A 26,266-nucleotide genomic window follows, 5' to 3' on the forward strand; every position below is an offset into this window, starting at 1 on the left:
TAGCCAAAATTAGAGCATTAGATACATTATTAAGTGTCAAATTTCAACCCTGTCTTAATCACAAATTCACCCTTACATATATTACATATTAAATTAAAACGTCAATTCTATGTATCTAACATTGAAAATAAACCGAAGCCGCGTTCTCGTGTCGCAATTACCACATGTAAATTTATTTTCCCGTGAAACGAGGAAGGCGTGTTGCAAAATTTATTGCAACTTGGCTCTAGATGGATAATAGATTGTTAAATGTTTTACATTATTGGAATCTTCACGATTAATCATGTGTCGTAACGAAGATCGTCCCAAGCTTTTCGCTTATTAACCTTTTAAGGATTTTCGTGACGCTAATTAAATGCATTTATTTATGAGGTTACCTTTGTTGTTCTTGCTAATTGCGTCCCATATTGTGCGGCGGTTTTGTGTAAAACGATATGAAAAATCTATGTCACGTCACATCTGTGGGACGGTGGGAACATATGTTGAATAATGCACTCGAATGCACGTCATGCTAAGACGATGTACGGTGAAAACGGCGCTTTCAGGCAAATTTTCAACAATTATGGGATATTATCAGCAAATTCCGACAGCAACAAGGTATAAAATCGGTGTATGACATCTTAACAAGTCCGGGATTGTTGTAAAGGTAGGGTTACACAGTTGTCGGTTGGTCAAGTCGGGCGAATATCAAATGAACGTAGACTGTTTTGTTTTTATAATTTTTAAATCTTTATTTTAGTATAAATAAATATTATGTAAGTAGTTATAGAAAGAATAAAAATTGACGTTTAACGTCTTGAAGGCATTTCATCTTTAGAGTAATCCGCATACTGGTTAATTCCCATTTTGTAGTTGACCAACCCGTTTTCGTACTTTTCGTTATGGTCCTCAACCATTTTCAGACTTGTGATGAAGAGTCCTTTTCTGTAGTTTTCTTCTTCTTCGTCCGCATAATTTTTTCGGAATTTCTCCTTCAATTAAAGACAAGGTTTTTACAGTATGTAATTGTGGAATTAAATTTAAGTCTAACTTCTGAGCTATGACGTCAACAGCCTTTTAACTATAAATAAAACAATATCGGCAATTGCTATGAAGAATGCTCTTTGATTTGTTTTCGCAGTAAAAATAAACCATTGATACCAAAAGATGTGTGGGGTTTAATCTGCTTTTGAAAGCAAAGTAAAGATCGCAGCAAAATTGCTAGGACAATAATCAACTTTAAGACGAAATTAGATAGGAAACATAATTTATTTCGGAGTGTTTTTCTTCCGAAATGTGATTATTTCATATTTGTTTTTGTTCGTCTGCGAGTTTCTTCAATTTGATAAATAAAACTATTTCCTATTATTTATTATCGTTGAACTGAGAAAACAATTGTAACACGCAATGTATTCTTCTTTCAAAAATGCATATGACGTCATACCTCAGAAATTAATGACGTCATTGCACAATTATAACCTTAAAATAAAAATACCTTGAACTCATTCCACTTTTCTTCTATGTATTCCTCAGTTAAGGCCACCGGTTGGTCCATTAGGAGATTAGGTGTGTACGGTCCTGTAATAATGGTGAAATTACAAAATGATACTTTGGGCGCTTTTCTAAAAGTATCGATTTGCTATTTTAATCTGAAAATCAGAAATCGAACGTTTTTAAAATTCTCGAAAAAATGAATAAAAACCGAAAATAGCTTCAAAGGGTCTAAAAATACAATTTTCTTGTTTTTAAACACGTGCCTGCCTTTTTAGAAGTCTAAACTTAGGTAACCTCTGGCATTTTTGATCACGTAAACAAAATTTAAGTGATATCAGATAATACAAATATTTTTAAAAATGCTAAATTTCGGAAAGATCTAACGAATTTCTGAATTACGAAAACATGTTATATTAATTAAGGGGTTAGGTTCTAGCAAAATTTGTATCAAAATTAAGAATATAGTAATTCTATTTCCATTTTGGTTATAATTCGTTCTAAAGAGGCTAAATAATTACAAAATCGTGAACGGAAATTAGAAAAAAATTGTAACATATTATAACAGAAGCTGCTCCAAGTTCCAAAGTCATAATAATCAAATTTATACAAAATAGAGACTTGTTTAAGATGTGTCGTTATGTTAGAATAGTTTAAACAACTTTTCTAATTATAACTTAACTGACACTTTTATGTTCGTGTTTCACTTGAAATTCTCAATAATCAATTTTTACAATTTTTTTTTAATTTGAAACAACAGAACTTGAAAAACAGCTCAATTATAAAAATCGACGTCGTGCCTTTTCACTTTTTGCACGGAATTCCAACACAATAACGTTTTAATAAATTTCTGAAGCAAGATATGTTGTTTTGTGTTCTGCAACCAACAATACACTATAATACAGAGCTTTGTACACAACAATAGTTAGTCACATTGGTAACACATGACGCTGCAAATGTTTCCTGTACATAGCACAAGAACAAGAACAAGAACAAGAACAAGAAAACAAATTATAGATTCCTATTTTACTTAATGATTTATTTATTTTTGGATTTTGATAAATATTTCTTACGTTAAATGCAGCAAAAATTTATTTCCAGCCGTTGGCTCAACTTTTCGAAAAAAGTGCATTTAACATTTTTATTTGAATAAACAAAACATTCATCTAGAAATAATGATACAAAAATAGCAGCGTGAGGGTGTAAATTACATCCGCTTGGCACTTATACACGGATATAACAATTTTATTGTTGTGGTAGGTACTGCGACAAATCATAATGGAAACGCTTATCAAAAATGTAAAATTCTTTGACAACTATTTCCAAAATTTACAAGCATTATTTTTAAGCAAAAATACAAAAAATGAGCAAAAAGCAAAATTTTCAAAAATCACTCTAGTTATTAAATGCAACATTGCAGCCACAGTGTTTACTAAATTTACCTCTTCACAAAATTCTCGTTGAAAAAATCCTCCTTGCACCACGTTATACTTACAATTGCATTACTACGATTAAATTCTCTTTTCAGACACGGATATGCCGCCCCACTTCTTCTGAAAATTCCTACCGATGCGCAACTACCGCTAATTTTACAATTTGAAATATTCGGCCTTGCGTTATATAAACAAGCCTCTTTTTATTTAATATTTGATAGCTTATATCTGACAAGCACAGAAATTATAGGGTGGAAACCTGTCGTTTGAATGATATTTTAACTCCAACACTTCGGCGTGCGATACACCGTGACGCAACTAAGCTAAAATTAAAAAATTTCAACTTGCCATCACAATCCTATAAAATACGAGCATGTTTTCTGTCATTTTTCATTATTAATAGGCGGAAGCTTTAATGACCGTTAGAGGCAGAAGTAAATAGTTTTTGGCCGTCCAACGGCATTTCGCACGAAAATAAAGTGTTATTCTGGATTTCTGCCTGATGGACAGCGTAAATTATAGTGAGATTGTGTACAAAAGAACACATAAAATACTCAAAGATAATTGCATACAGCAGGATAGGAGTTTTCTTTGATTAAAAATTTGTTCGTCTGCGCGGACAGATTTATTGAACTGGACGTTGCGAAAGTATTATTTGGGTTATTCCACGCAAATTGGACCAATGCGTCGTTGGGCAGACTGACACACAGACAGACAGACGGAAACGGGGACCTATTTTTTAAGTATACTTCCGACAGGTCACCCACTAAAATTTTTAATTTTTGTTTATTGACTCGATGTATTGGACCGTAAAATCACAGTCGTTAAATTTTGAATTGATCAGAATTAGTACACATAAAAGTGATACTGAAAAAGCGATTTTCAATGTCAAGTTCAAATTCTAGTTTTTTGAAGTAGCTTGAAGTAAGAAACAATGTTTTTATTACTAGAAAAAAAATTAAGCAACATTTTAGTCATGTTGTATTATTGAAACCACCGAATTAACCCTATTTTAGGACAGTTCGTCCTAGTTGAACTGTGATAGTCCACCTTTTTAAAAATTTTAAATCGTAAAAGTCGAAACTATTGGAAAACTGAAAATCGAAAACACGCAAAAATGAAAAATCTAAAAAATGAACATAGAAAAACGAAAATGGAACAAAAATTCAAGAATTTTAAAAACGACAAATTATAAAATCGAAAAACTGAAGAAACGGAACAGAAAAATTGAAAAATAATTAAAAATTGGGAAACTGAAGGACCGAATGCAGTGAAAAAATACAAATCGCAAAATTGCACAAACGGAGAATTGAGAAATCCAAACCTAAAATAATTAATTGAATAAACGAAAAATTACAAAAGCAAAATAAAAAATTTGAAAAATTGAATAACTGAAAAATTGTAAAAACGAGAAATTGAAAAATGGGAAAAAGAAAAAATCGTAAAATCGAAAAATTTGCGCGATGAAACAGTTGAAGAAATGAGAATTCTAAAATCGAAAAATTGCAGATTGTAAAGTGGGAGAAACGGAAAACTGAATAAACAAAAAACTGGAAAATTGTAAAATTAAAAATAAGGGAACTGAAAAATGGAAAAACTGTAGATCAAAGAATTGTAAAATCAAAAAATATCAAATCGAGAAATTGAAACGACAATGGAAAAATCGAAAAATTAAAAAATTGGGAAGATGAAAAATCGAAAACATGAAAAACTATAAAATAAAAAAAAAGAAATAAAAAAACTGTAGAACTGGAAAATTGAAAAATTTAGAAATTTAAAACCAGCAAATTCAAATATTGAGAAACAGAAAAAAAAGAAATTGAAAAACTGAAAAATTGAAAGATAATACGTTGAAAAATCGAAAAACTAAAGATTTGAAAAATTGCAAATCGTCAAACTGACGGAAGCAAATTAATATTGAAAAATCAAAAATTGAGATACCGAAAAATCGAAAAAGTGAGAAATAGGAAAGTCTGAAGAATGAAAGATCGAAAAATTGAAAAACAATTATTTTTAAAATCGAAAAATTGAAAAATTGAGAAATCGAAAATTGAAGAACTGAAACCTCAAAAGATTAAAATTGAAAAATCAGAATTCAAAAAGGCGAAAATTTGGAAAATTGCAAATCGAGAAATTGAGAGCCAAAAACTGAAAATTGAGAAACGAAATATTGGAAAATTAAAAATTGAGAAACTGAAAAATGGAGTGGAGTGAAAAATTACAAATCGAAAAATTGAAGAACCGAAGAAATGAAAATGAAGAAATTGAAAAATGAAAAAGTAGTGGGAAAAAAATTAGAATATCGTATAATTGCAAAATAAAGAAACGAAAAATTGAACAATCTAAAAATTTTAAATCGGAAAATTCGAAATTATTGGAAAACACGCAAAAATTAAAAATCGAAAAAATGAACATAGAAAAACGGAAATGGAACAAAAATTTAAGAATTTTAAAAACGACAAATAATAAAATCGAAAAACTGAAGAAACGAAACAGAAAAATTGAAAAATTAAAAACTGGGATACTGAAGGGCCGAATGGAGTGAAAAATAACAAATCGAAAAATTGAAGAAACGAAGAATTGAGAAATCCAAACCTAAAATAATTGACTGAACAAACGAAAAATTACAAAAACAAAATCAAATATTTGAAAAATTGAATAAGTGAAAAATTGTAAAAATGAGAAATTGAAAAATGGGAAAAAGAAAAAATCGTAAAATTCTAAAATCGAAAAATTGCAGATTGTAAAGTGGGAGAAATGGAAAATTGAATAAACAAAAAGCTGGAAAATCGTAAAATTAAAAATAAGGGAACTGAAAAATAGAAAAACTGTAGATCAAAGAATTGTAAAATCAAGAAATATCAAATCGAGAAATTGAAAGGACCATGGAAAAACAGAAAAATAAAAAAATTGGAAAAATGAAAAATCGAAAACATGAAAAACCATAAAATCCAAAAAAAAAGAAATCAAAACACTGTAGACATAGAAAATTGAAAAATCTAGAAATTTAAAACCAGGAACACAAAATTAAACAAAAATTGAAAAATAAAAAAAATAAGAAATTGGAAAACTGAAAAATTGAAAGATAATTGAGTTGAAAAATCAAAAAACTAAAAATTAGAAAAATTGCAAATTGTCAAACTGAAGGAAGCAAATATTGAAAAATCAAAAATTGAGATACTGAAAAATCGAAAAAGTGACAAATAGGAAAGTCTGAAAAATGAAAGATCGAAAAATTGAAAAACAATTATTTTCAAAATCAAGAAATTGAAAAATTGAGAAATCGAAAATTGAAGAACTGAAACCTCAAAAATTAAAATTGAAAAATCAGAATGCAAAAAGCCGAAAATTTGGAAAATTGTAAATCGAGAAATTGAGAACCAAAAACTGAAAATTGAGAAACGAAATATTGGAAAATTAAAAATTGAGAAACTGAAAAATCGAGTGGAGTGAAAAATTGCAAATCGAAAAGTTGAAGAAACGAAGAAATGAAAAATCGAAAAATTGAACAAACGAAAAATTCAAAATGAGGAAATTGAAAAATGAAAAAGTAGTGGAAAAAAAGTAGAAAATCGTATAATTGGAAAACGGATAAACTAAAGAAACGAAGAATTGAAAAATCGAAAAATAAAAATTTGAAAAATCTAAAAATTTTAGATCGGAAAACTCGAAATTAATGGAAAACTGAAAATCGAAAATTGAGAACACGCAAAAATGAAAAATATAAAAAATGAGCATAGAAAAACGGAAATGGATCAAAAACTTAAAAATTTGATAAACGACAAATTATAAAATCGAAGAATTGAACAAACGAAACAGAAAAATTGAAAAATTAAAAATTTGGAAACTGAATGGAGTGAAGAATTACAAACCGAAAAAATGAAGAAACGAAGAATTGAGAAATCCAACCTAAAATAATTAACTGAATAAACGAAAAATTATAAAAACAAAATAAAAAATTTGAAAAATTGAATAAGTGAAAATTTGTAAAAACGAAAAATTAAAAACTGAGAAACTGAGAAGTCGAAAAATAGAAAAGTTAAAAAATCAAAAATTGTAAAACTAGAAACCCGAAAAGTTGCAAATCGAAAAACCGAAAAATTAAAAATTGGGAAAATGAAAAATCGAAAACATGAAAAACTATAAAATCCAAAAAAGAGAAATCAAAAAACCGTAGAAATGGAAAATTGAAAAATCTAGAAATTTAAAACCAGGAAACACAAAATTAAACAATAGGAACGCCTGAAAAATGAAAGATCGAAAAATTGGGGAGAGAAAAAATTGAACAATCGAAAAATCAATAAATTGAGAAAACCAAAAATTGTAAAATCAAAAAGTCGAAAAATTGATAAACGGAAAAATTGAAAAACAATTATTTTTAAAATAGAGAAATTGAAAAATTGAGAATTCGAAAATTGACGAACTGAAAACTCAAAAATTATAATTGAAAAATCAGAATTCAAAAAACCGAAAATTTGGAAAATTGCAAATCGAGAAATTGAGAACCAAAAACTGAAAATTGAGAAACGAAAAATTGCAAAATTAAAAATTGAGAAATTGAAAAATCGAGTGGAGTGAAAAATTGCAAATCGAAAAGTTGAAGAAACGAAGAAATGAAAAATCGAAAAATTGAACAAATTAAAAACGAGGAAATTGAAAAATGAGAAAGTAGTGGAAAAAAAATAGAAATCGTATAATTGGAAAACGGGTAAACTAAAGAAACGAAAAATTGAAAAATCGAAAAATAAAAATTTGAAAAATCTAAATATTTTAAAGCGGAAAACTCGGAATTATTGGAAAACTGAAAATTGAAAATTGAGAACACGCAAAAATGAAAAATATAAAAAATGAACATAGAAAAACGGAAAAGGATCAAAAACTTAAAAATATTATAAACGACAAATTATAAAATAGAAAAACTGAACAAACGAAACAGAAAAATTGAAAAATTAAAAATTTGGAAACTGAATGGAGTGAAGAATTACAAACCGAAAAATTGAAGAAACGAAGAATTGAGAAATCCAACCTAAAATAATTAACTGAATAAACGAAAAATTATAAAAACAAAATAAAAAATTTGAAAAATTGAATAAGTGAAAATTTGTAAAAACGAAAAATTAAAAACTGAGAAACTGAGAAATCGAAAAATAGAAAAGTTAAAAAATCAAAAATTGTAAAACTAGAAACCCGAAAAGTTGCAAATCAAAAAACCGAAAAATTAAAAATTGGGAAAATGAAAAATCGAAAACATGAAAAACTATAAAATCCAAAAAAGAGAAATCAAAAAACCGTAGAAATGGAAAATTGAAAAATCTAGAAATTTAAAACCAGGAAACACAAAATTAAACAATAGGAACGCCTGAAAAATGAAAGATCGAAAAATTGGGGAGAGAAAAACTGAACAATCGAAAAATCAATAAATTGAGAAAACCAAAAATTGTAAAATCAAAAAGTCGAAAAATTGATAAACCGAAAAACTGAAAAACAATTATTTTTAAAATCGAGAAATTGAAAAATTGAGAACTCGAAAATTGACGAACTGAAAACTCAAAAATTAAAGTTGAAAAATCAGAATTCAAAAAGCCGAAAATTTGGAAAATTGCAAATCGAGAAATTGAGAACCAGAAACTGAAAATTGAGAAACGAAAAATTGGAAAATTAAAAATTGAGAAACTGAAAAATCGAATGGAGTGAAAAATTGCAAATCGAATAATTGAAGAAACGAAGACATGAAAAATTGAAAGATTGAAAAAACGAAAAATTAAAAATGAGGAAATTGAAAAATGAAAAATTAGTGGAAAAAAATTAAAAAATCGAAAATTGAGAACACGCAAAAATGGAAAATCTAAAAAATGGACAATTAAAAACGACAAATTATAAAATCGAAAAACTGAAGAAACGAAACAGAAAAATTGAAAAATTAAAAATTGGGAAACTGAAGTACCGAATGGAGAGAAAAATTACAAATCGAAAAATTGAAGAAACGAAGAATTGAGAAATCCAAACCTAAAATAATTGACTGAATAAACGAAAAATTACAAAAACAAAATCAAAAATTTGAAAAATTGAATAAATGAAAAATTGTAAAAACGAGAAATTGAAAAATGGGAAAAATGGTAAAATCGAAAAATTGCAGATGAAACAGTTGAAGAAATGAGAATTCTAAAATCGAAAAATTGCAGATTGTAAAGTGGGAGAAACGGAAAATTGAATAAACAAAAAACTGGAAAATCGTAAAATTAAAAATAAGGGAACTGAAAAATGGAAAAAATAAATGAAAGAATTGTAAAATCAAAAAATATCAAATCGATAAATTGAAACGACAATGGAAAAACCGAAAAATTAAAAAATCAAAAAATTGAAAAATTGAAAAATCTAAAAATTTAAAATCGATAATTCAGAATTACTACTACAGCACATATTGTAACGACCAGAGGTATTAACAGTAAATAGTTGGTTTTATTTAACCGAACAGCCATGGTGATGAGGGAAGATAGAAACAAAAAAAAGCCACCTGCAATTTCATTTTTTTTAAATATGGTTTAGATGATGTATAGAATGTATAGAGTACGTACCTGAAACGATAATAGACAAATTGGGTTCAATAATGTTACTTATACCTCCTAGAAATCACCTATTAAAATTTTTAATCTTATTTTTTCACTTGGTGTATCGAAGCGTAAAATCATGATCATTAAATTTCGAGATACCCAGAATTAATACACATAAAAGTAGTACTGAAAAAACTTTAGGTTTTAAGGGACTTGCCATATTCATAGTTTCTTGAAAAAGATTTGTTCCGTTATTATAACGTCAGAAATATAAATCAAATAATTTTTCTGAAGGTTTGTCCCTGCTGAAAGTCAGACTGGTGAAAACTACCTATTATCCGTTGACAGTTTAGATATTTAAATGTTTTAGTTACTAATGAAACATTTGTGTTCCCAAAAACTGGTGATTTTATTCAAACACATGTAGTGCAACGGAAAATACAATTTTAACTTTATTTTTCGACAGTTACAATTTGATGAATCTCGTTTTGTAACGATGCATACGTCTCAACTCGTTATTGGTTCGATCAAAGTAGGGACCCAGAATCCACGAAAGTTTCTCTTGCTTGAATTGTTTATGTGTATCAAGCCATTTCAAATTTTCTCTGAAAATGTTTTTCCTTCTCTGTTCCTCCTCCTCATTAGGATAGTTCTTGTTGTACTGTTTCTGTAAATGCACATGCAATAAAACGAAAGTAAACATGGACAAAAGCAACTACTTTGAATGTGATCCAGTGTCGGTCAATTTCCGCTTCGTCAAGAGGTGAAGCTGCAGCAAACATCGTAACGACCAAGAGTATTAACAGCAACATTTGGTTGAGGGAAAAGTAATGAATCAATTAAACTGTTTAAAACAAATCGGTGACAATAAATGGAAGATATAGAAAGTAAGTATGTCATACGTACCTGAGACGATAATAGGTAAAATGGATTCAACAACGTGTACTTATACCTCCTAGTCTCCTACTAAAATTTTTGATTTTATTTTACCATTCGATTTACTGGAGCATAAAATTAAGATCGTTAAATTTCGAAGCAACCAAAATTAATACCAGTGACACCTCGTCAGGGACGGCCAGGCCGTACCAAATAATTTGAGAAATAAGAAAACAATTTTTTTAGCCGTCACTGATTAATACACATAAATATATTATTGAAAAGAGTTTGTGTTTTCAAGGTGAAGTAAACATATGAATTGGTGAGTTGTGAAACTCCGACTGGAGTTGCATTGATACGCCACTGGAATCTATCTTGGAAAATTTACAAGTTTCAAGTTTAATTATTTCATTGTGACGCAATAATTTTATTTCTTTGAAAACGAATAAATATTCATTTGGTGACCACCTCCATTACACGTAAGTAGGTTATCAAATATTTTTAGTATGTTTGGAAAATTATCGATAGTGGAACAAACATAATTAAACATTTTAACTGCTAATTAGGATTTTACTTTGATGTGCTCCAAAATGGGTGCAGCATGTGTTCACTCACATAAACAATTGTTTAAAATTTTATCGCGTATTTAGCCAGCACCAAACTATACAAACACATTTGGTTTCCTAAAAACTAGGGTTTGATATTGTGTATCTTTCACATTCCAGTTGTGTATAGTTGGTTGCATACGCGTCACAACAACAGCTGCTGGAAATATTATCACATCGACAATTATTCATTCTGGTGATTGCATGGCCTTCAGGGTCCGATGGTGATTAAATTTCCCAGTAATGTCTACATAAGCAACATTTTATTCAATGGCAAATACATTTATACGTAATTGAAAACGCCCATTATTTGCAGATAACCTCACTTTTCGCTTTTGTCAGTTGAGGGTCTGAGGACTCCGTGACTGTAGGGTCTTTTCTCTTCAGGGGTCAAATCAGCGAAATGATTGAGACCCACAGTGAAGGTAACTTCCCCACGCTCGTATTTTTTGTTATGCTCTTCAATGAATTTCAACGTTTCCGTGAAAAGTTTCTTCCTCATCTGTTCCTCCTTCTCATCGGGATAGTTCTTCCCGAATTCAGTCTGTGTACACGTTAAAAATAGAACGAGAATAAACATGGACAAATGTACTTACTTTGTAGGTGGCCCATTTTTCCGTAATTTCGGTTTCGGTTAAGGCTGAAGTTGCGGCACTCATTGCGACGACGATAACAAGTATTAATAATTTCATGATTCACTCTAGCAGTGGAACTACTGACTAGTGCGCTCTACAAGTGTACACAGAAATTGGTGATTACTGATTAGAAATGGGAGATAAAGGAGTATTTATACAGTTGTTATGGGTCAACTGAAAAGCCATAGTAATGAGGGAAAATACAGAAATGAGTCTTTTTTTTGTTAACATTGTTGTTATCAACAAATAAACCTAAACTATCCATTGTAGATTAGTAAATCTTTTGTGTGTTTATATTTAATGTATGAATGTGGTCAAACTTACTGCTTGGATTCTCCGTCTTGCCGGGTTGACTGAAGATGAAGAAGTGAAAGAAGAGTTATAAGGTAACCCACAGCCAAGGACATCTGCTGTGCATTTATGTAGTTTTCAATAAATGGGTCGTTAAATGAAAATTTGCCAAACACTGCGGTGATTTCACCATAGTGCATATTTGTGATAGGTAAACATATTTCAAAGGCATTCCTACGCTACTTTTATTATAGAGTAACGATAAACAAAATATATTTGAAATAGGTACTTGTTTTAAAATATGAAATCTGTAAATATTAGAAGGACAGGCTTTTTTTGTTATGTCAATATTTAAGTACCTGGTTTGATGTATCACTTTTTTGTGACAGTGTGATTATGTAATTTAATTACCTAGTTATGACTAGAACAATAATACATTTATAAACTTGGAAAAGACCCATAACACTTCACGTGTTACCTAACTGACAACTCTGGACAGTTACGATTTGGTACTACCGTTGTGAATATTGGTGCGAATAACAAATCTTGTGTTAATAAAAACCATTTTATTTAAATGCAGATACAGCTAGGGTAATTAAAAGCGTCCATTATTACATGACACGCTTACTTTTTGTCAGTTGAGGGTAGACGAAATCCACGACTGCGGGCTCTCTCTTCAGGAGTTTGATCAGAGAAATGATTGATACCTACACCAAAAGTCACTTCCCCCCGCTCGTACTTTTTGTTGTGCTCTTCAACTGACAGCAAAGTTTTCGTGAAAAGTTTCTTCCTCATTTGTTCTTCATTCTCGTCGGGATAGTTCTTCCCGAATTCCGTCTACAAACGTGCACGGTAAAAATAAATCGAAAATAAACATGGCTACAAGTACTTACTTTGAAGTTCTCCCATTTTTCCGTAATTTCGGTTTCGGTAAAGGGTGCAGCACTCATTGCGACAACGAATAGGAGTAAAGACGAACGCACGGTACATAAACAAAGCAGAGCGTATAAATGGAGGTAAGCGAGTTGTTAGTTCTGCGAACCGGAATGTCATGGTGATTCATGTTAGAAGGTACATAGTGTGAGTCGTCTGTTTGTTAACTTTATCGGCAAATAAACCGGGGCTAGAACAGTGTAGTACTGTTCCGTATTATTTTACAATTATTATTTGAACGTACTCGAACTTACAAATGAATTGAAGAAATGAAGGAAGAGCTTTAATTAGTGTTACGTGTTAATACAACTTTTTTTCTGGACTAAGTTCAGCAAAAAAAAATTCCAAAAAAATCGATAAAAGAGAGGAAAGTCTACATAATCCAAAAAATCCATAAAATCAACAGATTCTAAAAAAAATCAAAAATTTAAGCAAATCTATCTTTTCCAAAAATTGCAAACATCCAAAAGTTCCAAAAAACCCAATGCAATCCAGAATGAACAAAAAAAAATTGAAAAATTCTGAAAATTACAAAAATTTCAAATAATCCAAAAAATCCACAAAAAATAAGAAATCCAAAAAATTTGACAGAAAAAATAAAAAATTAAAGCAAAAACAAATTCCCAGAATTCCAATACAACTCAAAATAATCTAAAAAATCCGAATGTTCCAAAAATTCCAAATAAATTCAAAACTATTAAAAAAGTTACAAAAATATCCAAAAAATTCCAAAAATTAAAAAAATATCCAAAAAATCAAGAATACCCATGAAATCCAAGGAATCCAAAAAAAAAAAACAAAAAAAATGCAAAAAATACAATTCCAATACAATCCAAAAAGAATCTAAAAAATCGAAAAAAAAAACCATAACTTCCAAAAAAATAAAAAAAATCGAAAAATCCGAAGTAAATCCAAAAAAAATCGATAAAATTCCAAACTAATCCAAAAAAATCGATAAAAGCCAGGAAAGACCAAACAATCCAAAACATCCACAGATTCTAAAACAAATCAAAAATCCAAGAAAATCCATAAATGCCAAAAATTGCAAACAACCCAATGCAAATTTCCAAAAATTCCAAATAATGCAAAAAATAACAAAAACTAAAGAATAAAATAAAATGCAAAAAAATTCAAAAAATCTGACAAAAAATAAAAAAAAAAAAAATCAAAACTCCATAAATACCAGAAATTCCAAGAATTCTATACTAGATACTATCCAAAATAATCTAAAAGATCCAAATGTTCAAAAAATTCCAAATAAATCCAAAAAATCAATAATACCCAGGAAATCCAAAGAATCCAAAAAAAAGCAAAAAATGCAAAAAAAATACAACAATTCTAATACAATTCAAAAAGAATCTAACAAACCGAAAAAAAGCCAAAACTTACAAATAAATCCAAAAACAAAACATAAAAATCCATAATTTCCAAAAAAATTGAAAAAATCCAAAAAAATTAAAAAAATCCACGAAAACTACAGAATCCAAAAAAATTCAAATAAACGTGCAAAATCCAGAAAAATCCAATCCATAAATTTCAAAATTTGCAAAATATTCCAATAATACAACCCAAAAAATCTATAAATCCCAAAAAATTAAAAAATTCGAAAAATCCGAAGTAAATCCAAAAAATCCAAAAGTATCCAAAAAAATCAATACAATCCCAAAAATTCCAAAAAAATCGATAAAAGAGAGGAAAGTCTACATAATCCAAAAAATCCATAAAATCAACAGATTCTAAAAAAAAATCAAAAATTCAAGCAAATATATCAATTCCAAAAATTGCAAAAATCCAAAAGTTCCAAAAAACCCAATGCAATCTAGAATGAACAAAAAAAAATTGAAAAATTCTAAAAATTACAAAAATTTCAAATAAACCAAAAAATCCACAAAAAATAAGAAATCCAAAAAATTTGACAGAAAAAATAAAAAATTAAAGCAAAAACAAATTCCCAGAATTCCAATACAATTCAGAATAATCTAAAAAATCCGAATGTTCCAAAAATTCCAAATAAATTCAAAACTATTAAAAAAGTTCCAAAAATATCCAAAAAATTCCAAAAATTAAAAAAATATCCAAAAAATCAATAATACCCATGAAATCCAAGGAATCAAAAAAAAAACAAAAAATGCAAAAAATACAATTCCAATACAATCCAAAAAGAATCTAAAAAATCGAAAAAAACCCATAAATTCCAAAAAAATAAAAAAAATCGAAAAATCCGAAGTAAATCCAAAAAAAAATCGATAAAATTCCAAAATAATCCAAAAAATCGATAAAAGCCAGGAAAGACCAAACAATCCAAACAATCCACAGATTCTAAAAAAAATCAAAAATCCAAGAAAATCTATCATAAATGCCAAAAATTGCAAACAACCCAATGCAAATTTGCAAAATTTCCAAATTATCCAAAAAATAACAAAAACTAAAGAATAAAAAAAAATGCAAAAAAATTCAAAAAATCTGACAAAAAATAAAAAAAAAATCAAAACTCCATAAATACCAGAAATTCCAAGAATTCCGATAGTATCCAAAATAATCCAAAAGATCCAAATGTTCCAAAAATTCCAAATAAATCCAAAAAATCAATAATACCCAGGAAATCCAAAGAATACAAAAAACCGCAAAAAATGCAAAAAAAAAATACAACAATTCTAATACAATCCAAAAAGAATCTAACAAACCGAAAAAAAGCCAAAACTTACAAATAAATCCAAAAAAAAAACATAAAAATCCATAATTTCCAAAAAAATTGAAAAATTCCAGAAAAATTAAAAAAATCCACGAAAACCACAGAATCCAAAAAAATTCAAATAAACGTGCAAAATCCAGAAAAATCTAATCCATAAATTCCAAAATTTGCAAAATCTTCCAATAATACAACCCAAAAAATCCATAAATCCCAAAAAATCAAAAAATTCGAAAAATCCGAAGTAAATCCAAAAAATCCAAAAGTATCCAAAAAAATCAATACAATCCCAAAAATTCCTAAAAAATCGATATAAGAGAGGAAAGTCTACATATTCCAAAAAATTCATAAAATCAACAGATTCTAAAAAAAATCAAAAATTCAAGCAAATCTATCAATTCCAAAAATTGCAAGAATCCAAAAGTTCCAAAAAAACCCAATGCAATCCAGAATGAACAAAAAAAAATTTGAAAAATTCTAAAAATTACAAAAATTTCAAATAACCCCAAAAATCCACAAAAAATAAGAAATCCAAAAAATTTGACAGAAAAAATAAAAAATTAAAGCAAAAACAAATTCCCAGAATTCCAATACAACTCAAAATAATCTAAAAAATCCGAATGTTTCAAAAATTCCAAATAAATTCAAAACTATTAAAAAAGTTCCAAAAATATCCAAAAAATTCCAAAAATTAAAAAAATATCCAAAAAATCAATAATATCCATGAAATCCAAGGAATCAAAAAAAAAAACAAAAAAAATGCAAAAAATACAATTCCAATACAATCCAAAAAGAATCTAAAAAATCGAAAAAACCCATAAATTCCAAAAAAATAAAAAAAATCGAAAAATCCGAAGTAAATCCAAAAAAAAATCGATAAAATTCCAAAATAATCCAAAAAAATCGATAAAAGCCAGGAAAGACCAAACAATCCAAAAAATCCACAGATTGTAAAAAACATCGAAAATCCAAGAAAATCCATAAATGCCAAAAATTGCAAAAAACCCAAAAGTACCAAACAACCCAATGCAAATTTCCAAAAATTCCATATAATCCAAAAAATAACAAAAACTAAAGAATTAAAAAAAATGCTAAAAAATTCAAAAAATCTGATAATCTAAAAGATCCAAATGTTCTAAAAATTCCAAATAAATCCAAAAAATCAATAATACCCAGGAAATCCAAAGAATCCAAAAAAAAAGCAAAAAATGCAAAAAAAATACAATTCTAATACAATCCAAAAAGAATCTAACAAACCGAAAAAAAGCCAACACTTACAAATAAATCCAAAAAAAAAACATAAAAATCCATAATTTTCAAAAAAATTGAAAAATTCCAATAAAATTAAAAAATCCACGAAAACCACAGAATCCAAAAAAATTCAAATAAACGTGCAAAATTCAGAAAAATCCAATCCATAAATTCCAAAATTTGCAAAATATTCCAATAATACAACCCAAAAAATCCATAAATCCCAAAAAATCAAAAAATTCGAAAAATCCGAAGTAAATCCAAAAAAATCAATATAATGCCAAAAAAATCCAAAAAAATCGATAAAAGAGGGGAAAGTCTACATAATCCAAAAAATCCATAAAATCAACAGATTCCAAAAAAAAATAAAAAATTCGAGAAAATCCATCAATTCCAAAAATTGCAAAAAACCCAAAAGTTCCAGAAAAAACCAAAAAAATTGAAAAAGTCTAAAAATTTCAAAAATTCCAAATAATCCAAAAAAAATAACAAAAACTAAAGAATCTGACAAAAAATTTAAAAAAATCATAAAAATCCATAAAAACCAGACACTCCAAGAATTCCGATACTATCTAAAATAATCCAAAACATCCAAATGTTCCAAAAATTCCAAATAAATCCAAAAAATCAATAATATCCAGGAAATCCAAAGAATCCAAAAAAAAAGCAAAACATGCAAAAAAAATACAATTCCAATACAATCCAAAAAGAATCTAACAAACCGAAAAAAAGCCACCTTACAAATAAATTCAAAAAAAAGATAATAATCCATAATTAAAAAAAAATTGAAAAATTCCAAAAAAATTCAAAAAATCCACAAAAACCAAAGAATCCAAAAACATTCAAATAAACGTGCGAAATCAAAAAAAATCCGATCTATAAATTCCAAAAATTGCAAAATATTCGAATAATACATCCCAAAAAATCGATGAATCCCAAAAATATCAAAAAATTCCAAAAATCCGAAGTGCTGTTTGTACTGTGTGAACAGTACCTTTCATTTTTCTCACAATACTTGTTTCAGGGGTTTCATGAAAAAGTGAAATTGCTGGAAACAGATACTTCAAGTGTTGGACCAACTTTTACTCTTCCAAAAGTAAAAAAAAATATTTTTATTAAAATAAACTTGTTTCATGTCCATTCCCACGTTGTAGTAGGAGGGTTCTTAATTTTCATCATAAGGTAACATCGTCGATGACGGCGGCGGGCTGGAAGCGGAAGTCGCGATGGGGAATCCAGAAAGACCTCCACTGCGGAACTTCTAGAAGGGAAGTATGACTTTAAATAGAAGCCACCTTCGGGAACGATTATTATTCAGCCACTTCAGTCCATGACAGTATAGTCAAGTTGCGCCGGATTTATTTAGTACAAAATCGCTGTGTAATCAGTCGTGTATTATCCATTCACGATCTTTATATAGTAAAGTAGGCTTTGATATTTTTTATTTAAGTTGGATAAACTGATTTGATGATTTAGTTTTTTGTCTGTCAGTAGTTTGATTGATGTTAATCTTACTTTGTATTTCAATTCAGACAATGTTAAGTTTTCTTTGGGTTTCTTTATTGAACAAAAAGGTGCCTCATAACTAAAGAAACATCCCTGACAATTCACCGCCATTTTATTACTCATTTCTATCCGCTCCTCTCATTCACCCACAAACATACTAACCACTAGATGTACAAAATAATTAATTTCAACACTCCTCCTTAATTATTTTAGAACAAAGTGATTCAAACAATTTTCTTGGGAGAGATTTTGTAAATATATCAGCAAGTTGGTTACCACTATCAACATGTTTGAATGTGACGGTCTTGTCAACATGTTCTTGAATGAACCTCCGTGGGATTTCTATATGCTTCTAAGTAATTCGATGGGTTTATCTTCCTTTACAATTTCAAGTTCCAGACAAATTCTTTTGATTCAACAAACATCGTCAATTGCAGACACGGCTGCTCGGTACTCTGCTTCCGCAGTGGATGTTGCTACCAAACGCTGTTTCTGTGTGACCAAACGATTGGTCCTCTTCTCATCACAAGTACTCCCGTAGTTGAATGTTTAGTCTCAGGATCTCCACCATAGTCGGAATCCGAGTAAGCAACGAGTGTGTCACTTCCTTCAAAGAAGATACCATGATTTGGTGTTCCTTTGAGATATTGAAAAATCCTTTTTACCATTCGCCAGTGACTCATCATTGCCTTTCCGTTAAAGCGACTTAGAAAGTTAACAGCAAAACTGATATCCGGTCAAGAAATTATGGCCAGGTACAACAGGCTTCCAATCGCTTCTCTGTATGGGATAGATGGCGATATGGGTTGATCGTTCATCTTGTCCTCTTCTCATGTTACCATGCCTTTCTCAATGGGAGTTGACTTTGCATTGCACGTATCGAATTTAAAGCGTCGAATGATCTTCTCTGTATACTTTGGTTAATCTACAAAGATGCCTTCTTTGTCAATGTGAATTTCCATTCCGAGGTATGCGACCTTGTTTTGAACTTGGCGGCTGTATGTGATTTCGAATTTTGAGTTGTTGATGTCGAGTATCTTGTAGATTTCCTTTTCATCATAGCCAGCGATAAATCCGTCGTCGACGAACAAAGTTATTAGGATAGTCTTATCCTTATTACAATACAAACAGGGATCATCATCGGTGTTCATTAATCCTATTTTCTTCTCAAGAAATTTTGAAATCGTATCATGCCAGTTCCTCGGAGCCTGTTTCAGTCCATATAATCCTTTCTGTAATTTGCAGACATAGTTGGTGCCATCTTCAAATCCTTCTGGTTGATGCATGTAAATTTCCTCCTCCAGGTTACCATATAGGAAAGCTGTCTTGACATCAAAGGGAACAAGTTTCATCTTCTGGGTAGCTGCATGACTCAGCATAAGACGAATTGAAGTATGGCGAGCTACTGGACTGAACGTTTCCATATAATCAATCCCTTCTTCTTGTTCAAAACCGCGTGCTACCAAACATGCTTTCAATCTTCCATCTGCCTTCTTACGTAATACCCATCTGCATGTCAACGGTTGAACTCCTTCGGGGCATTTCACAAGTCTCCAAGTTTTCATTTGTGTCAAAGAATTAGCTAAGTTCTTCTTGCATCGCACGTTTCCATCTATCATCCTTCAGTGCTCATTGACAGTGATATCTTGGATTTCTCGTATCAAAGCTACATTTGCACTTCTGTTCGGTGTGAGATCGCCGAGTACATAATCTTTCAGTCGGTGTGGCATTGTTATCGCTGATCGATCACGAAGTCCTCGCCTTGTCTGAGGTGCTGTCTCTTCATCTTCATCTTCAGTCATTTCGCCTTCAAGATTTTCTTGTTCTTGATCTTCATCCTTCAGACTTGTATCAAACTCGCATTCTTCATCTTCATGACCTAGATCAGTCTTTTCAGATATTATTGGCACACTTCCTATGTCTCGGTATCTCGTTTTCTCTTCATCAAAAATCACATTGTCAGAGCAAATGACTTCTCTTTCTCCAGGTATATATGTATGATTCGATAGCTTGATGACTCGGTGTCATATCCAACAAAGATTCCCTTCCTAGACTTCTTGTAGAGTTTCTTCCTTCTATGATCAGTTTTCAGAACGTAGCAGTCACATCCGAAACTCCTCAGTTATAGATATCAATACGACGACCGAACCATAAGTCTGCTGTACTCTTGGCGTTGACTGAGGTGGTGCCAGTCTGATTCAAGGTGAACACGACGTAGTTGACAGCTTCTGCCCATATAGTCCAGTCATTTTAGGATAAAAAAGGGATCAATCTCGGAATGAGAGATAATAAGCTGAATTTTTGTATATACCTTAATTTTAGCGTTTTAAAAGTTGTGTCAAAAGTCTCATAAAATCTCGTGTCTGCGTCGTAAGTTATTCAAGGTCAAAGATGAAGAAAAACAGTTTTTTGCGATTATCTCGGTTTCTATTCCTCCAGTGATGTTAACATCTATTATCATAATTGTAGAGCACAAAATTTGGGACAAATTTTATTTGAAACATTTTTTCATGCGCTCAATCGTTTTTGAGATAGAGGGCAGTGAGCGCGCAGCGCTCATCCATACGTACTGTAATGCAATCAACCGTGAATATCTATGAATACTACCTTGAATTTTGAAAAATTTGTATTATTTATCAATTAATACATTGTATTTAAACATTTTACATATTTTCAACATATTCATTGAATAATACTTACCTACTTTGTGTAATTAAAAACGCATTTAATGAAATATTTATTGTATATCTCAATTTATTTATATCTTTAAAATGTGTAAGGTTTTAAATACTTATTTTTCTATCATGATTATAACTGGAAGGTTAGGAAACAACGATTCAGGGCACCGAAGATGATGACGATGAAACAGAAATTCCCGAACGTCCAGAAGATGACGGTAAAGAAGAAAAAATTAATACTTTTGTTCTTTAAATTATTAAAGATTTCTAGATTTTCACTGCAATTCAATTTCAATCGTAAGAAATGTACAGGTACTGAACAAAGATAAAATTAAAATACATTAACTCGTTTTACTTCCTTAAATTTTTATTTTGAAAAAATTAATATAACTTTTAGATATATAATTATATAACAAGTATAATATATTATCTAATATATAAAAACTTACACATTTGAAAGATAATGTACTTAATTATTTTTCTACTTAAAATCTACTTTTAATAAATTAAGATATACATACAATAAGTATTTCATTTAAAGAGTTTTTAATTCCACAAAGTAGGTAAGTATCATTATCATTAAATGAATGTATTGAAAATATGTAAAATGTTATTAAATGCAATGTATTAACTGATAAATAATACAAATTATTCAAAATTAAAGGTTGTATTCACAGATATTCACGGTTGATTGCATTACAGTACGTATGGATGAGCGCTGCGCGCTCACTGCCCTCTATCTCAAAAACGATTGAGCGCATGAAAAAATGTTTCAAATAAAATTTGTCCCAAATTTTATGCTCTACAATTACGATAATAGACGTTAACATCATTGGAGCAATAGAAACCGAGATAATCGCAAAAAACTGTTTTTCTTCACCTTTGACCTTGAATAACTTACGACGCAGACACGAGATTTTATGAGACTTTTGAGCCAACTTTTAGAACGCTAAAATGAAAGTATATACGAAAATTCAGCTTATTATCTCTCATTCCGAGGTTGATCGCTAATTTGACTGGACTAATATATTTTCTTTCAAATTTCGCGCATGTATGACCGACCTCGCAAATTCCACCACGGTTTGCATTTCCCTTTCAACTCTGCCATTCTGTTGTGGTGTGTGAACGTTTGATAACATATGCCTGATTCCTCGTTCCTCCAAAAGTTGATATGTGGTTTTGTTCTTTATTTCAGTTCCATGATCCGACCTCAGTTCTTTCACGTTCCTTCCAAATTGATTTTCAACTTCATTCATTTCCCCAAGATCTACATGAACTAGATCCAATGATTGAGCTGCTACCTTCTCATTTTTGTTTCCCATAAATGCATCCTTCACAGACTCGATTGTTTCAGTCATCTATGTACTTGATGTTATTCCTGTATAGGATGTCCTTGACGTATTTCAGGTTCTGATGTGCAAGTCTCTCATGCCAGGTGACAATTGAAGTTGCAATTAGGCTGGTGTTCATACAGGGTAGTCGGAGCATCACTCTATACAAATTTCCTTCTCGTTGAGCCATGGTAAGAACAGTTTGGTTGTCACTTGACTTGATAATTGATACATCTTTATTGCACGTCTCAATGTCTCCTCTGTCGATCACTTGACTGAGTGAAATCAAGTTAAAGTTCAAACCTGGTACCTAGAGTACGTCTTCCAGAATGACTAGTCTCCAGTTGTTACCATTGTAGGCTTCAAGTTCTATGTCTCCAACCGCTGAGGCCTTGAGTTGATTTGAGTCTCCCATAATGACTGTTACAGGTTGCTTCAGTTGTCTCAAATTCACAAACCAGCTTTTGTTGGAAGTCATATGTTGTGTGGCTCCACTGTCTTGGTACCAGTTAGCATAGACATCTTCTACTCGTTGTTGTTTTGGGAGCTCAGTACGTGACAAACCGACGGCTACATAAAGTTTGTTCGAACGACCTCCGAATCTTCTCTCATTCCTTTCCGACCTCTCATTATCCAATTTGTCATCATTCTTCTTTGGGGACTCCTTAGCAAAATGACCTATTTGACCACAGAGATGACAGGGGTAATTTTCTTTACAGTAGACTTTCCACAAGGTTTGTTTCTGCAGTACTTCTTTATATGTCCCTTCTATCCACATTTGAAACAAATGCTGGCAGCACTTTCACCTTGCTTGTTTTGTTTTTGATTGTCTTGTTGGCTTCTCTTCTCGTGCTGCATCACGAGTGCGTTGTTGCTTGTAGGTTCACTTGATCCTTCAGCTGCTTTAATTCTGTCCTCTTCTAATCTCAACTTCTCAATTAGGTTTGAGATGGTTCTCTGATTTCCAGTAACATTGTCCCATGATGTGCGAAAATGGTAGAGACGTTGTGGCAATATGGTGAGCATTCAAGTCATTGCCCACTTTTCATAGTCGTTTCCATCCTGTGCACTGAGATCTTGAGCTAGTTGTTGTATCTCATTGCAGTTTTCAACAGCTGATTTTGTGCTGTCAAACAGAAATCCGAAAAATTTTCGCTGCAGACCTTCAATTTCATAATCTGACTTTTTGCCATACAAATTCTCTAACTTTTCGAACATTTGTTGCGACGTTTTACAACACATGATGTGTTTCGCAATTTTCTTACTAACATTTAAGCCAATAATTGTTTTTACTTTTTTTTTGGTTTGGATCACCAGATGGTTTTGGCTCTGCACCAATCACACAATCAAAACATTTCTTCGACTTTAAAATTAAAATAATTTTAAAACGCCAGGCTTTATAATCTACTTCATCATTTTGATCTTCCGACAACATTTCAATATTCGACTTTGTTGTGTCCATTTTGCAATGACGTTTTTACGTTATGCTGCTGACAAATGATGGTTTCGCTGGGCAGGTCTCAACTGAAGGAGACTTGGTTGTTTCCTACTGGTCTACACTCTGCTGAGTTCGACAACGTTTCTGACACTCAAGACTTAACAACAATAACAGAGGCTGAACTGATTTAACTGACTTTTATTGCTTGTCTTACTTGTCCAGCGTCTCTGGGCCCATAACCTGTTAATCTTTCTTTGTATTTCAAGTCAGACAATGTTTTCTTTGGGTTTCTTTATTGAACAAAAAGGCGCCTCGTAACTAAAGAAATACCCCTGACAATTCACATACTAATATTAAAATGACGGACCCTCACAGACTTTGCTTTCAATACCTTCAGTAAATATCAAGACTACACCGCCATTTTATTACTCATTTCTATCTGGTCCTCTCACTCACCCACAAACATACTAACCACTAGATGTATAAAACAATTAATTTCAACACATTTGCTTTGAGCTGGATTGCCACTTTTCTACCTCATTTATTAGATCAGAATTAGTAGACGCAAATTTTTAATCAAGCAAACAAATGTTTTAATTTTGTCAGCATAGATAATTTGTCATTGTGACAGATTCACAGATCATTGCGACATTATTTAAAAAGAAAATGCCTAAAATAGTTTTACTGCAACAAAAAATTGCAATAAAAAGATGTTTTTTGCAGTTTCGAAAAGACAGATATGGAAATACTTAGGCTGTTCTCAAAGGTCGAAATTTCCATTTATAAGAAGAGTGGGCCAGCAGAACGAACTGATTATTGAGAGTTAAAGATCAGATGCTAAATGTGGCATGCAACAATAGTCGTATGTAGAACCCCCTTTCATATAAAAACAATGTTTAAGTGAAATTTTCGTGTTTGTTCCTTACATATGAAATAAACACTTACAAAAAGCCGAATAACTGTTTTAAATAGCGTAAAGTTGTATGCTTTCTAAGAAATGGATACCGTTAACTTGGTCATTGCTACTAAAACTGAATGTATCGACAACAATGTTTATATTTCTAGCATATTTTTTAACCTTTATTTAATGAAACATAACCTAAGGAAAAAAGTTCAGGGAATTTTTATTCTTCTGCCTCGAATATCAATAAACTCACTAGATTTTCATGGCCAACCCTACTATATAAAGATCGTGAACGGATAATAAATTGTTGAGTTTAAACCAGCCGAATTTAAATACCCAATCATCGTAACAATGCTATACGACTAGCATCATAAAAACAATAAAAATAAAGGGGTCCTTATTACCTGTTTTTTTAAATATATACATATAAATGGAGAAGGTGATAGGGAAAATTATCTTACGACGACTTTGTTTTCTTCAGAATCCCTCTTAACATTTAAAACCTTTAGTCTACATTTTAAAAAAACACTTCGAATCTTCGTTTCTTCCCTTTGGGTGTTTCTTCATTCAAAATTTCATCGAGGAACGTTTTCGCAGAGTTTTTTTTATCGTAGTCACAGTAATGATTCACGTGTTGTAAATCAACAGCAAGGCCGATTTTCTTCAGATTGCTTACTTGCCCCTCAACCTCCTTTATCTTTGAAAAGAAAAAAAATTTCGGAATGTCTTCTTCGCTTTGCGAGCTAAATCTCTTTTTCATTTGTTTCTTAAAAAAGCAAATTGACCGAAAAGTGCAAATACTCATACATCATCTATACTCACTTTGAAGTTTTCCCACTGTTCCTCAGGGCTTTTTCCCGCTATGAAGTTGTTAGCTTTTTCGGTAGGGTTCTTCAAATAATAAGCTTGGATTTCTTCTTCAGTTAGATCGCTGAACTCGGTATGATTTATTTTAAAATATACTAAATTTTCTTTGACTTTTTTATTGTTTTCTTCCATTTGTGCGTACCGGGAAAAATAAATTTGTTTGTGTATCGTGTCCTCATCCTTATCTTTGTATTCTTTACTAAATTGTTTCTATAAATGTAAAATTATTTAAATAATACGTTTAAGCCACACGTACTTTATAAAGGTCCCATTTTTTTGGAAATGCGAGCATGTCTGTGAGAGATAACTGTTGATTTTGGATTCTGTTGTTGCGAAACATCATGTAAGTGTAGTAGATTCAACGAGCACAATGATTTTTATTTAATTTATCTGACAACTCACTGACATTTTGACATAATGTGAAAGTATTTTGTTTGGTTCATTGATTATTACAACATAATCTAAATTTAACTAAAAAAATCTACAGACGACAGACAGTCGGGAATGCGAGGCCTTTATTTAAATTACTGATTTTAAATAATAGGTTGCTGACTGTATAATGTCTTACAATTTGGTGGATGCGCCGGTTCCAGTATTATTTACTTTACATAATTTATTTCAAGAACTTCTCGTAACTGCGACATACAAAGTATTATTTTCATAATAAGCTACTGTAGAATAAAATTGTATGTTATTTAGTTGGTAACATATACTCCTTCAATGCTCATCTTGTCCAGCAAAAATTAATATCAGTCTGTACTAAACCGTTGAACAATGTGAACAATGAGCAACAACAAATAAAAAGTCC

At 30.5% G+C, this 26,266-nt stretch overlaps 4 protein-coding genes across 5 annotated transcripts in view; 1 reads left to right on the forward strand and 3 right to left on the reverse strand.

The window, feature by feature from the left end:
* Positions 1–705: 705 nt before the first annotated feature.
* On the reverse strand, positions 706–3,143 carry LOC135124042 (digestive cysteine proteinase 1-like). The gene is made up of 3 exons (XM_064048901.1): positions 2,913–3,143; positions 1,475–1,557; positions 706–971 (listed from the first exon to the last, which is right to left on the reverse strand). Exons 2-3 carry the CDS (start codon positions 1,532–1,534, stop codon positions 789–791), a joined length of 243 nt encoding a protein of 80 aa, XP_063904971.1. The 5' UTR covers positions 1,535–1,557; positions 2,913–3,143; the 3' UTR covers positions 706–788.
* Positions 3,144–10,762: 7,619 nt separating this feature from the next.
* LOC135124366 (odorant receptor 67c-like) overlaps positions 10,763–26,266 on the forward strand; it is a 30,339-nt gene continuing 14,835 nt past the window's right edge. The window contains exon 1 of the mRNA XM_064049390.1: positions 10,763–10,809. The gene's annotated coding sequence lies outside the window, so the exon portion shown is untranslated. The remainder of the gene's footprint in view (positions 10,810–26,266) is intronic.
* On the reverse strand, positions 11,180–12,000 carry LOC135124368 (crustapain-like). Its single transcript, XM_064049393.1, has 3 exons — positions 11,895–12,000; positions 11,532–11,664; positions 11,180–11,479 (listed from the first exon to the last, which is right to left on the reverse strand). Exons 2-3 carry the CDS (start codon positions 11,625–11,627, stop codon positions 11,258–11,260), a joined length of 318 nt encoding a protein of 105 aa, XP_063905463.1. The 5' UTR covers positions 11,628–11,664; positions 11,895–12,000; the 3' UTR covers positions 11,180–11,257.
* LOC135124367 (cystein proteinase inhibitor protein salarin-like) lies at positions 12,408–25,858 on the reverse strand. 2 transcript variants are annotated; one of them, XM_064049392.1, is made up of 3 exons: positions 25,715–25,858; positions 25,414–25,668; positions 12,408–12,698 (listed from the first exon to the last, which is right to left on the reverse strand). In XM_064049392.1, exons 1-3 carry the CDS (start codon positions 25,799–25,801, stop codon positions 12,486–12,488), a joined length of 555 nt encoding a protein of 184 aa, XP_063905462.1. In that variant the 5' UTR covers positions 25,802–25,858; the 3' UTR covers positions 12,408–12,485. The 2 variants fall into 2 exon arrangements, with proteins under 2 accessions (XP_063905462.1, XP_063905461.1); XM_064049391.1 differs by lacking the exon at positions 12,408–12,698 and adding an exon at positions 25,058–25,357.

Source organism: Zophobas morio, unplaced genomic scaffold (assembly GCF_036711695.1).
Source record: "Zophobas morio isolate AGI-343-1 ecotype UQ-CSIRO unplaced genomic scaffold, CSIRO_AGI_Zmor_V1 ptg000007l, whole genome shotgun sequence".
In the NCBI taxonomy this organism is placed as follows: Eukaryota; Metazoa; Arthropoda; class Insecta; order Coleoptera; family Tenebrionidae; genus Zophobas; species Zophobas morio.